A 13,359-nucleotide genomic window follows, 5' to 3' on the forward strand; every position below is an offset into this window, starting at 1 on the left:
CTGGTTTGGGGACAGAGCTGGGGGAGTTCAAACTAAAGTCTTTGTTCTCTTTTAGCCAGTGATGGTGTCAGGAGTGCATCATAAATTGAACAGTGACCTTTGGAAACCTGAATCCTTCAGGAAAGAGTTTGGGAATCAGGAAGTCGACCTAGTTAACTGTAGGACCAATGAAATCATCACGGGAGCCACAGTAGGAGACTTCTGGGATGGATTTGAAGATGTTCCAAGTATGTATTAAAGACCTTCTAAGGGGGTTAGAATGTGAAGGGAGAGCACAGGAGTAGCAGGGGTCTGAAGCCCTTCAGCGGCAATGACAGCATTGTCTGTGATCTTAGAGTTTAAAATTAGTGTGTTCTGTCTTCCTCCCCTTTCTTTTTGCAAAGGTTATGCTTTCGACCTGAGGCCCATTCACTTTGTAGTTCCTTAAAGAGGTGAGGTTTTAGTTACCTGTACTTACGGTGGCTCCATGTCTGTCCTGTAACAGACATTCTGTGCCTCCACCTGTGCCTGGCGGGAGGGGAGCACAAAGCCAGGGTGTGGGACTCAAGGCTGGTGGTGTTATGTGTATCTCACTTTTACACATCCTTTCTATGTTTAAAAATTTTAATTATTGATTAATAAAATAAGACCTGAAGATGCCAGGGAATGTGAATTCATTTAACACCGGGTGTCCTGGTCACTGCTTACTGCAACTGGGCTAAGGGGGCATTGAGGCAGTAAGGCAGCTTGTGTGTCTGGTGCTAAGGCTTGGCCCTTTCTATGTATTGGCCAATCAGTAGTAAACTGTTTCCAAGAACATCAAGTTCATCTTTGACCCTGGGGATTCACATCACAGGCATCTGTCACCAGGCCTCCATCCCTGCTGGAGGGTTTGGCCAGTTCATTCTTTAGACTCTCAGTAGCTCAAGGTCACTCATTCATCACCCTCACTTTTTTAGACACACTTCCATCTTTGAATCTGCTTCCTTATTTCCTTTTGTCCATATTTACAGATTATGGCTCATACTTTATTTGTAACAAAGTATTTAATACAAGGCACGATGGGGTTTTCTACAAGTACATACTAAGATGGAGTTTCAGACATAAGATGGTTACTTAGGGATCAACATCTGCGAAATAAAGGAAGAGGAAGCAGGACTGAGCAGGCAAAGGAGTCAGTTGCAATGCAGACTCAACAAAGCCTCAGCGAATCTTGCAGGGAGTTCTGAAGCAAGTATTGCCCTCCATTGTCTCTGATTAGGCTGCAGTTGGAAATTGTCAGGGTCTTTATTCCCCTGCCTCCCTTATTCTCTAAATGCTGGTGTCCCAGGACGGACGCGATCTGGCGAGGCAGCCCTGTGCAGCTGGGGCAGACCTTATGAAGCTTTCCAGTTAGGCCTGAGTTCAAAGCCTGACTCTTGATATGTACTTGTGCATATGAGCTTGGTAACTTCATTTTTCTGGGACTCAAACTTCCTCATGCCGGCAGATGGTAAAAACAGCTAAGAGTCAACTATAGCTTGCCTTTTCTTTACTGACGATTCTGCTGCGCACACCCCCAGCTCACCACCCACACTGACATACTGCTGGTATTCTGAACATACGCTGTACCCTGTGTTTTTCTTTGTTTCCTCCTATAGTGTGCACTTAATTAAGCTGGGTTATGGGACAGTACTTGGTTGACTACAAAACATTATTACAAATGTTAGTCCTCAAGAGTACAGGGTCTGAAGTCAAATCTGGGCTCCAGTTCCAGTTCTGCGACTTAGTAACTGGTTGATCTTGGGCATCTGCCAGTTTCCTCATCCCAAAATGGGAATACTAAATAGTGCCTAAACTCACTGGGATGTTGGCTTTAGTTGTAAGGATTAAATGGTTAAAACACTTAGCAGAGACTAGAACACAGCAAGAAATGACATAATAGTTGTCATTGCTGTTAATCGTAATTATCAGCATCTTTTTCAAGTAGAGCTTGGTTCTTGGTTCCTTGGCATTACAATGGTAATAGTGCTGACTAAACCCTGTGGTGCTGTTGACCCTAGTTATCCCTGGACAGAATATCAGGTAGTTTCAGTCTTGCTGGGCAAAACAAGTCATTTATATTTCATGGTGGCCTCAGAAAATCTGGTCTGCTAAACATCTGTGGCCTCTGATTTTTAAAGTGCACTGCTGTTTATTAGTTGGAGAGCTACTAACTTCTTCCAGAACACTGTATAGGAGGAAGAGACTGGATCTGAAACAGACAGCTGTCAAAACACCAACTATGTGTAAAGGGCAAAAGGGGGTGGCTGAAGTCTATAAGTGTGCAGCAGTTTAATAAGCATCTAGAAAAGCTTAGTTCGTAATTTTTATTTTGCTACTCCTGTGTTACCTCCTGGGTACGAATGCATTTCTTGGCCCTATGGAAATAAAATAGGCAATTTTATTGCAATTGGCAGGAGGGGAATATTAAAGAAAAATATTTGTGTACTGAACGTATCGGATTGTGAAGATTTTGCAGAGGTAAATTTTATTGAATTGTTAAGCATAAAATGCTAATTTGCCATTTATTTTGGTCTGTTTCTGAGTTATGAATAATAACAATTCAGTAATTCTGGCTACTTTTCAGACCGTTTGAAGAATGAAAAAGAACCAATGGTGTTGAAACTTAAGGACTGGCCACCAGGAGAAGATTTTAGAGATATGATGCCTTCTAGGTATGATTATTGGTGGGGTGAGGGATGAATCTGTCCTTGACTTGATAGGATAAATTCTTTTCGAGGTGGTGAAAAAACAGTTTTCAGAAGGGAAAGATGAAATATGGAATAGTTCTGCTGGTGCTGATATTTCATTTCTAGTGTTGGAGAAGTGTGTTTTAAATGAGATGAAGAAGTTCCTGACTCTGAGATCTGGCTGACTAATGAAAGGTCCACTAGTTTCAACTGTAGTGCTCTGCTAGAAAGAGGCCAGCTGAGGTGTGCAGCCTCTGGGCTGGAGGCAGTGCTGGGATCAGACACATCAGGGTTCAGTGCAATGATACCGTTGCATTAGACAGCAAGACTGCTGAATTGGTAGGTCCATTTTCCTGATTGGAGCTTGGACTTTGAAAAGAATGCTTAGAGCTAATAATACATCCCTGAGTGTCACTTCTTACCATCAGAAAGTTATCACTCAAATCATTTGTCTGAAATATTCCAGATCATTTTGTTAAAGATGTGTGCTGTAGGAGAGGAGGAAGACATTTTTGTTCCTAACTACTGTAAGTCTCATCTTAAATATTGTAAGGAAAGCTATCTCCATCTTTATCTTCCTATTGGTAAGAAGGAACAAAACAGATCAAACAATGTTGGATTAGAAAAGCAGACTTATTTTGCTAACGCTTGGTTCTCTTGTCCTAGGTTTGATGATCTGATGGCCAATATCCCACTGCCCGAGTACACAAGGAGAGATGGCAAACTAAACTTGGCTTCCAGGCTGCCAAACTACTTTGTGAGGCCAGATCTTGGTCCCAAGATGTATAATGCCTACGGTAAGGAAGAAACGGCTAAGTTGAAAACCTTATAATGGAAATAGAGTTAAGTCAGAATGTTTGGAAAATTGCTTTTGGGGGAGATGGAGATGGACAACATTCATAATCCTAATAAGAACACTGCATTTGGCTTCATTTTTGTGTATTTCCTTTCATTCCTTTCCATGTGTGTATTTCCTTTTCGTAGTTACAGTTGTAAGACATATGCAGTTTTTACTTTTTCTTTTTTTTACATCTAATATTATATCTTAAAATCTTTGTGGTGCTTAATTGTTTTTAGTGTGATATTTTTTAAATGATTGTATGGTATATCATCAAATCAATTCTGTTACTCATTTTAAAATCAGTCTGCTAGCATTGCAGCTGTTTTAAAACCAGCTATACTTAAATGCAAGTAATCCATGTTGGTGAGTAGTAGTTTGTTGCTTAAGTTAGTATTGGAAGCACACTTTGTTGTTTTATGTTTATTTTTGAGAGAGAGAGAGAGAGAGGAGTGCAAGTGAAGGAGGAGCAGAGAGAGAGACACACACACAGAACCTGAAGCAGGCTCCAGGCTCTGAGCTGTCAGCCCAGAGCCTGATGCAGGGCTCAAACCCACGAACTGTGAGATCATGACCTGAGCCGAAGTTGCTGCTCAACTGACTGAGCCACCCAGGCCCCCTGGAAGCACCTTTTGAATTGGATTTTCATTGTTTAGACATGACTCCATAAACTATCCAGCGAGGAAGACTGTACAAGATAGAGATTGATTTCCTTGGTCACCAACTAGTTTGTTTGTTTTTTTTTAATTTTTTAATGTTTTATTTTTGAGAGAGACACACACAGAATGCGAGCGGGGGAAGGCCAGAGAGAGAGGGAGACGTAGGATCTGAAGCAGGCTCCGGGCTCTGCACGGAGCCCAATATGGGGCTTGAACGCACAAACCGTGAGATCATGACCTGAGCTGAAGTCGGATGCTTAACCAGCTGAACCACCTGTGTGCCCCTGATCTTGAATAGTTTTTTGTTGGGTCTTTATTTAGGTCTTGGTGATAGTTGGCTGTTTTGAAGGAATTATTTACCCATTGATTGTTGAATGAAGTTTCAGTTTTTTGGATCATTTATTGAATTTGCTTTAGTCTTTTTTTTTTTTTTTTTTAATTTTTTTTTTTTTTCAACATTTATTTATTTTTGGGACAGAGAGAGACAGAGCATGAACGGGGGAGGGGCAGAGAGAGAGGGAGACACAGAATCGGAAACAGGCTCCAGGCTCTGAGCCATCAGCCCAGAGCCCGACGCGGGGCTCGAACTCACGGACCGCGAGATCGTGACCTGGCTGAAGTCGGACGCTTAACCGACTGCGCCACCCAGGCGCCCCTGCTTTAGTCTTTTATACTATTTGGATCCCATTTTTCCAGTCCTTCTAGAAATTACTTCTTTGATTTTATTCTTTCCTTCTGTAATTACTCTCAACTCCAGTCTCTCAGGCCTGAGGGTGATAGCCCTCCTGAAGATAAGACAGAGTCCTTTAGCACCTTTGCTGTGTTTTCCCGAGACTGTCGGGGGAGGAGAAGAGCAGGGGCTTGGATCTCAGCCCCACAGTTCTTCCATTAGGATGGAGTCAGCTCAGGGATCCACCTGGACTGGAGTCAGGGAACATTTCGAGAAGGAAGTTTATGTTGGGAAGCTCCCACGGTCTAGATGCCCGAGATGGTGAGAAATGGTCTGTGGGAGAGAGGACACAGCAGGCAGGGGTCCCCTGGCCTATTCCCTTTGCTTTCCAGATCTCAGTTTAGAGAACCCTGCATATGCTGTGGGGCTGTTGCATGTTCCCTCGTTGAGTTGCCTTTCTGCAAGCCCGTCGGAGCAGTTAGTTGGTTGGAGTCTCAGAGCATACTCTGTTTACAGTGGGGGTTTACGGTGAACTTACATAAATGAAAGTATTTTTCCACAAAAGGAAATGGTGGAAGTGGTATAATGTCACATAGTGATTATCCTTGCTTTGTAGACATCCTGAAGCTTTATGGGGTAGAAGTGGTTATCTGAGAAGTTTTCAGAATAAATTGTCTGCTTGGTTTGAATGGCTTGGCAGCATGGACACCCAGAGATAGATGGCAGTGTTACTCTTTAAAAGCTTTACCTGTGACAAAATAAGCAGTGAGGGATTGAAAATAATGAAAATGTGTTCATTTTCAAACACCTTGTACCTTCTCATAAAATTAAAGAGCGGTCATTTTCAAACGTCCAGTGATCGAGCTGTGACTCCTCAGTCAGAGTAGAGTGAAAAGGTTCTTTGGAGAGAGAGTCAATATCTCTCCAGCTCCAGTACCACCAGCAGTTTTACAGATGTCCAGGTCTTCAGGACAGTAGCAGGGACAGTGACCTTCTCGGGTCTGAGCCTAGGACGTCAAGTCTCCTAATTTCCAGGCTAGAGCCATTCTGCTCTGCCCCCAACCCCCAGCAGCCCGGATTGTGTCCGCTCACGTGCTTTTCGTAACAGTCCATGGTGCTGTGTTTCAGGATTTTCTATTTTCTGGGAATCCTTTCCCTGGGACCTTTATGTTTTTATGATCTTAGTCTGTTGGAGTTCAGGCTCCTTTTAGAGACTGTTTTATCAGTGTGCAGTCGCCATGGCCACATTTGGATGGGCTTTGTGCTGATGGCTGGGTAGGTGTCACCTCCTTCCTCGTTGGCACAGCTGTTTTCCCCTATTTGGCACTGATCCAAGAGCAAGCAGCCTGATGAAGCTCTGAGACCTACCTGTTCACGCTTCCTTCCACAGTGTTAACTGTCGCCCTGCAATCTGTGTTTGTCGTTCCTGCATATTTGTGATGCTACCATATATATTTGTATTCCCGCGGAATATTCTTTGAGATTTAACCTGTGTTTGAGCTTTATAGAAATAGAATCAGGCTTTTGGATATTCATCCATGCTATCGTTTATTACTGTCCATTTCATTCATTTTTCTTGTGTGCTATTAATTGCTTTTTCTTCTTAAATTTTAATTTTACTCTTTATTATAGAAAAATGTCCCAAATGCACTCAGAACTTCAGAGTCTAATACAGTGACTCCCCATATACTTACTACCCAGTCACAGTAGCTATCAGTTTTTTACCATGAGTGTTTCATTATTCAATCCCGTTATGTTTGTCCCTTACCATGTTAAAACAAATCTCCTTTTATGTGTCGCCTTTAAAGCACATCCTTTGATTTTGCCCTAATACCTAATGTTCTCTCCCCACTCTTGGGGCTCATAGGTCAACTGAATGGGAAGAAAGGAAGGCACAGCAGGGCTTTAGGGCCACAGTCCCAGGTGGACGTTATGGGGTGCCCTCTGCTGTGGAGAGCGGCTCCTAGAACCGTAGGCTCTCACAAATCAGAGGGAAGTCCTTGGCCTCCTCCAGACAAAACAGGGCTGTTTCGGACGCTGGCAGGTTAGAAAATGACTTCCACTTGCCCAGTACAAGCCAGGCTTCCCTTCACTGCCCATTCAAGAAGCAGAGTCCACATGTCAGGGTGGGCTGTCCAGGGTGACCACAGGGCTTGGTGAGCCTTAAGGTGAGTGCTGAGCAAAGTAGGTCTTTTCCAGGGGGTAGGAGATTAAAGTCTCAGACTATGAGCTTGTGCTGTGGCTCACCCTACCCTCCCTATTTGTTTTTGTTTTTGTTTTTACAGTTGAAGGAACCAAGGCAGTGTTTTCTTTCGTTCTGAGTGTATAGTCATTTGAGGTCTCAGCTTTATGTGTATGTGAAGGGGATTTCTGTTAGACTCTCCATCCTGAGTGGACCCTGGACCTTAGGTTTTACCCCACAGTGCTCTAGGCTGTGACAACCTGGGCTTGGATTCACCTGGTCAAGCACATGTCCTTTTGGAGGAGCCACTTTACCATTCCTGAGTCCTGCTTTCTGATTTCTTGGCTTATGAGTGTTTCTTTCTCTCTTTCTTTTTTTTTTTTTTTTTTGCCAGCACACTGATTTCATTAGAAGAAAATTTTCTTCAATAATTTCATCCAGTAGTTTTAGTTCTTTCAGGAGGGTGTGTCAAGGACCTACTTTGCCTGTCATCAGAAACAGAAGTCCTACTGTTAGAACTTGTTGTTGTTGTTGTTGTTTTGTTTTGTTTTAATGATTAAATATTTGATGAGATTGCTTTCTTTCAAAGTTGAAAGGATAATTTAATAATATTAAATACTGTTGTCTTGTACATGATTTAGAGAGGCAGGTTTTAAGTTTGTGACCAAGTATCTCCCAGGGAGTGGGAAAGAGAATGGCAGCCTTCACATCTCAGTAAATTTAAGGTGTTTTCTGTTGGCAGGATTGATTACTCCAGAAGACAGGAAATATGGAACAACAAATCTTCACTTAGACGTATCTGATGCAGCTAATGTCATGGTGTATGTGGGAATTCCCAAAGGACAGTGTGACCAAGAAGAAGGTAGGGTGCTGCTGAGCATAAAAGTGGGGCTTACTCTCTGAGCTGGAGACTTTGGTGTGATATTTGCTTTCTCTTGCTCCAGAAGTCCTTAAAACCATCCAAGACGGAGATTCTGATGAACTCACAATAAAGCGATTTATCGAGGGAAAAGAGAAGCCGGGAGCCCTCTGGCATATATATGCTGCAAAGGACACAGAGAAAATACGAGAATTCCTTAAAAAGGTGTGCCCTTTATCCTATGGCATGTGAGGAGAGAGGCGTGGAGAATAGCAGTATTATAAATTACCACATGTTGAGACTAGCTGGTTACCAGGAAGTCATCACGGCCTCAAAAGTTAGACCTGTGCCTGTCAGACTGACGTGGCTGAAGCTGGTTGCTGAGGAACAGACTTCAAAGTGATTAGGCTCACACCTTTGAAAAGAGGAGAGGGGCCTTGCCTTTTTCCTTATGACTGTGTTTTACATTATAGTGGATTTGGAGATTTTTGTGCTCTACCTTCAGGTTAGTTCCTCTGATCATCTGTTAGTACTGGTTTGTTTTTAATTTTTTTTTTTTAACGTTTATTTATTTTTGAGACAGAGAGAGACAGAGCATGAACGGGGGAGGGTCAGAGAGAGAGGGAGACACAGAATCTGAAACAGGCTCCAGGCTCTGAGCCATCAGCCCAGAGCCCGACGCGGGGCTCGAACTCAACGGACCGCGAGATCATGATCTGAGCCGAAGCCGGACGCTTAACCGACTGAGCCACCCAGGCGTCCCAGTACCGGTTTGTTTTTATTGCCTTGAAAATCTAAGTACTGTACTTTAGAGGTTCATATAAAAGTCCTTGGCCCTTGATATCTTTGCTCAGAGTGAGTTACTTAGGTCCCTGTAGGTTTTGTCTCCTCACTAGTAGTAGGTCAGGAAAGCCTCAGGCATTGCTTGTGGCCATTAGCTTGTGAAGGGTCATTGGAAAGGGATGCAGGGGTTTTTAAGATTTCAGGTTTCTAGTAGTAGGCAGATTGTTCAGCAAGGGCTGTGTGTGGAAAGTTCTAGGCAAAATGGACACACTCAGTCTTTAAACCTGTTTGCCACTGAGGCTACTGATTGCAGCCCAGACATCTGTGACTGACATTCTTCAGTTCATGAGGAATGAATGTGAATACTCCTAGCCTATTACCTGGTACCAGGTAGGTCCTTAACCAGCACTGGTTTGAGTCAAAGCTGTTTCTTACTTGGGATCATTGGACTCTTTCAAAACCTGCTGGTCACCATATTGTTCCTTTGATTGTGTCAACCTGAGTCTGGGCTGCCAAATAACTGTGTCTAGAATAAACAAATTTATTCTATAGCTATCTTTGGGACTCATCTGTAACACTGTATTTCAGATTGTTAAATGAATATAGATTTTTAATAACTGCAATACAGCAAGTCTGTTTCTAAGGAACTTGAGCCTGTTTATGTTCAAAAGTTTAGACCAGGGACGCCTGGTGGCTCAGTTAAGCATCCGACTTTGGCTTAGGTCATGATCTCGCACTGTGTAGGTTCAAGCCCCGTGTTGGGCTCTGTGCTGACAGTTCAGACCCTAGATCCTGCTTCAGATTCTGTGTCTCCCTCTCTCTTTGCCCCTCCTCCGCTTGCACTCTGTGTCTCTCTCTCTCTCTCAAAAAATAAACGTTAAAAAAAAAAAAGTCTAGACCAAATTATTGTCCAAATATAGCATTTCCAAATATATGCAGACTGCCAGTCAGAGATTATTGGAAATAACAGAAGGAAAGCCACATTTTCTTTCGGTTTTCTCTTGGTTCATTCAATTAATGTCTTTGAGTATTACTTGTCTCTTTCTGCCAACAGAGTATCTGTTAAGGAAGGCCTGACATCTGTTGACTGCCCACACTATTCAGAGGGGGAAGTGCCCTCGCTGGGCCTCAGTATGTTGCTCAGTTTCATAATACTTCAAATGTATTCTAGGTATCGGAAGAGCAAGGTCAAGAAAACCCAGCAGACCATGATCCCATTCATGATCAGAGCTGGTATTTAGACCGATCACTAAGAAAGCGTCTTCACCAAGAGTATGGAGTTCAAGGCTGGGCTATTGTACAGTTTCTTGGGGATGTGGTATTTATCCCAGCAGGAGCTCCACATCAGGCAAGAAACATTACTTTGTTCTTTATTCTCCTTACACTAAGAACTTTTGCATATGTGTTACTGATGTAGCTTGTGTTTTCCAGGTTCATAACTTATATAGCTGTATCAAAGTGGCCGAAGATTTTGTTTCTCCAGAGCATGTTAAACACTGTTTCTGGCTTACTCAGGAATTCCGTTATCTGTCACAGACTCACACCAATCATGAAGATAAATTACAGGTAAAAATATTACTGATTCCTGGTGTTCTCTGACTCTGGCTTCATGACCCATTATTGACCTTATAAAGAGAGTCTGTGAACTTGGCCATATCACACTTGGCACATGAGTTGATGAACTGGCTTATGTCTAGTTCCACTGTCTACATAGGCCAAGGAGGAACAAACATAGAAGAAATCTTACCTTGGTTTGCTGTTGTTTAGATTGTAAATACTGTGCCCCAAGAGAAAGGCTTTAGTATTGAAAATGAATAGATCTGATATCTGATCCTGGCTCAACTGCCATACATTGGTCTTGAACAAAGACTCTTAATGCTGTGTTGTTATCCTTGAATAGAGCAGAACAGAATCTTGAGGATCCAGAGAGTGGGCTCAAAGATGCTTTTAATAGTGAATTATGTAAAATATAATTTCATACTTGGAAAACTAGGGGAACATACAGGTTTTGAAAAATTGTACCTTGGGACTTGCCTCTCCCTGTATTCACCAGGCTCAGTGCCACGTGGCATCAAAACCTGCATGAGGGGGAAAAGGCATGGGTTTAAAATAGGTATGAAATACTGGCCTAATGGAGTCTAGGGGCCTTTTCGGTATTGACATGTTGAATACTGAGTTTTAAATTTGGAGAGAGGGGCTTCCTGAGCGGCTCAGTTGGTTGAGCGTCCAACTCTTGATTTCGGCCCAGGTCATGATCTCACGGTTCGTGGGATCAAGCCCCATGTCAGGCTCTGTGCTGAGCATGGAGCCTGCTTGAGATTCTCTTTCTCGTTCTGCCCCTCCTCATGTGTTCTCTCTCTCCCTCTCTCTCTCTCTCTCCTTCTCTCTCTCTGACTCTAAATTTAAAAAAATATTAAAAATTAAAAAAAAAATTTTAATTTAGAGAGAATGGTGGTAAAATTGGTAAGGGAAAAGTTTACTCTTAGGGACAGATTTTAGATTTATTGGTGAACTGACCATGTTTTCTCCTGTCCTTTTAGGTGAAGAATGTTATCTACCATGCAGTGAAAGATGCAATTGCTATGCTGAAAGCCAGCGAATCCAGTTTCAGCAAACCGTAGGGGTCCAAGAGACGCCTTAACCCCTGTACATTGGACGTGAATTACTGGCAGCTGTTCAAATTCTTCAGGCAGGATTCCTGTGGACTTTGAGATTCATGTTACCTCATCTTCTTTTTTAAACTGTACCCAACTGGTAAGGGTACTCTGTCTAATGTATATTTCTAGTGTTTACACACACTAAATGTGTATATGTAGGAACTATTTACAGAACATGCATCCTTAAACTGTGACTTTTCACCTAGTGCAGACCTTCTACCATGCTGTAAAAACAAAACCTCTTACCAGCTCTGGAACAATACCTGCAGTTATTCCCAGCTGTTTGGTTGGACAGCTTAGTCAAATGGATTTATAACTCTTAGGAATCACTGCACGGTTTATTTGGCTGTATTTTGTTTTGTGTCTGTCTGAGTATCCTCTCCCCTACCCCTTAGGGTTCAGATGAGCGATGGAGGAAATGACAGCTAACGATGCAGTTCCTACTGTATTACATTAGGACTGGCATTATATAGCAGAAATCAACTACTGTACAATTCTTGGGTTTAACCATCTTTAGTTAAATGGAGTTTTAATTTAAATGAAGCTTTGCTAATTTTAAGTGTTAAGCATTTTGCATTAAAGTATTCATATAATATTTTGACTCCACTCATTGGCATTATTATCCTCTGGTTATAGATTCAGCACACTTTTCTGCAATGTTCTAGGTATAAGAGGTTGCTCTGGGAATGCCTCTTAAAAGCAAAGAAATTATATGCTATAGTGATTTGTGATTATTTATAATGCTAACATGGAAATAAGTTTCTTCTTAGCCAAATGGAAGCCTTGTCACACTTTTGCAAAGAAATACTGCCAATTAACTAAATTTGGAAGTGGAAGTTAACCAAGAAATCAAATAATGACTGGTTAAATGGTTCTAAAAAAATATTTCAAAGAGATTGAAATACTTTGTCTTGTCTTTCATAATATAAGAGTTTACGAAGGAAAAGGAAATTATTAGAAATTTTAGAACAGTAGGATCTTAAAACAATCCTCTCTGAAGGAAGAGAATTCATCAGGAAGCCACCTTTCTGTATTTCCCTGGGCTTCTCTCCAAGCCAGGCCTCAAAGGAGTCCCACCGATAGTTACACCACTGTTATTCATAATCAAATAGATTGTAACAAGTGTGAAAACAGAAAGCCACCATGAACAAGAGTCGATAAGAACTTTCAAATTGCCGTATTAAACCTGCAAAGGTTTACAGATTGGAATGATCCAGTATTATTTTATATTCTGAACTGTTTAATACATTAAAAGAAATGAGAGTATTGGAATATGATAAAAGAATGAGATTTCCAGAAATGACCAAATATGGAAAGAAGCTAAATAGAATTTTTAGAAATGAGACATGATGGTTAAAATTAGAAATTCAGCAGATGAGTTAAACAGAAAAAATTCTTTTATGAACTGGGAGATTGGTAAAAATAAAGAATACAGCATTGAATAACAGGAAACTATAAGGAAGTGTTAACTGATAAGCAGGACACTGAAAAATACATGTTTGATAATGAGTGAGTGAAAGCCAAGAGAATGGGGGGGGGGGGGTGGAGAAAGATGCTGTTCAGAGATAATTTTCCAGTATTAATGACCTCATCAGATTAGAGAAGCCCACCTAAATCAAGCAAGATAAGTTAAAAGTCCACCTGTATGTTAATAAATTAAAAGACTACTCAAACAAGTAGGTTTTATATTAAAAGCAGCCAGAGTGGGGAAAACATATCTTCAGGGAAGTGACAGACGAACAGTTGACTTCGTAACAGCAACGGTGGAGGTCAGAAGAAAATAGATTCCATTCTTCCGGTGCTGAAGAACATAGCCAAAAACAGAAATACAGACACAGCAAAATTCTTCTCCTGTTCTTTGTGGAAAATTTCAGATGAAAACCAGAGTTTATTTTCAGGCCCTCGCTGAAGGAACTTTTAAGGATATCCTTAGGAAAGAAAACCCAGAGCATGCAAGAAAAAAATGGAGTACAAGGGAAATTATAAACTTCTGGATGAATTTAAACAATAATAGTGTTAAG

At 41.6% G+C, this 13,359-nt stretch overlaps 1 protein-coding gene across 2 annotated transcripts in view; it reads left to right on the forward strand.

The window, feature by feature from the left end:
- Positions 1–11,933, forward strand: part of KDM3A (lysine demethylase 3A) — a 53,366-nt gene extending 41,433 nt beyond the window's left edge. Inside the window, exons 19-26 of one of the 2 annotated variants that reach the window (XM_047067910.1) lie at positions 56–227; positions 2,588–2,675; positions 3,357–3,487; positions 7,782–7,901; positions 7,984–8,123; positions 9,853–10,029; positions 10,113–10,247; positions 11,222–11,933. In XM_047067910.1, coding sequence (XP_046923866.1) covers positions 56–227; positions 2,588–2,675; positions 3,357–3,487; positions 7,782–7,901; positions 7,984–8,123; positions 9,853–10,029; positions 10,113–10,247; positions 11,222–11,302 — 1,044 coding nt within the window. In that variant the 3' untranslated portion in view covers positions 11,303–11,933. The remainder of the gene's footprint in view (positions 1–55; positions 228–2,587; positions 2,676–3,356; positions 3,488–7,781; positions 7,902–7,983; positions 8,124–9,852; positions 10,030–10,112; positions 10,248–11,221) is intronic. The other variant, XM_047067911.1, reaches the window with a different exon arrangement.
- The last annotated feature ends 1,426 nt before the right edge of the window (positions 11,934–13,359 follow it).

The sequence above is a fragment of the Lynx rufus genome, unplaced genomic scaffold, assembly GCF_022079265.1.
Source record: "Lynx rufus isolate CCGP_SWC_20201006 ecotype Redwood Valley unplaced genomic scaffold, mLynRuf1.p SCAF_8, whole genome shotgun sequence".
NCBI lineage: Eukaryota > Metazoa > Chordata > Mammalia > Carnivora > Felidae > Lynx > Lynx rufus.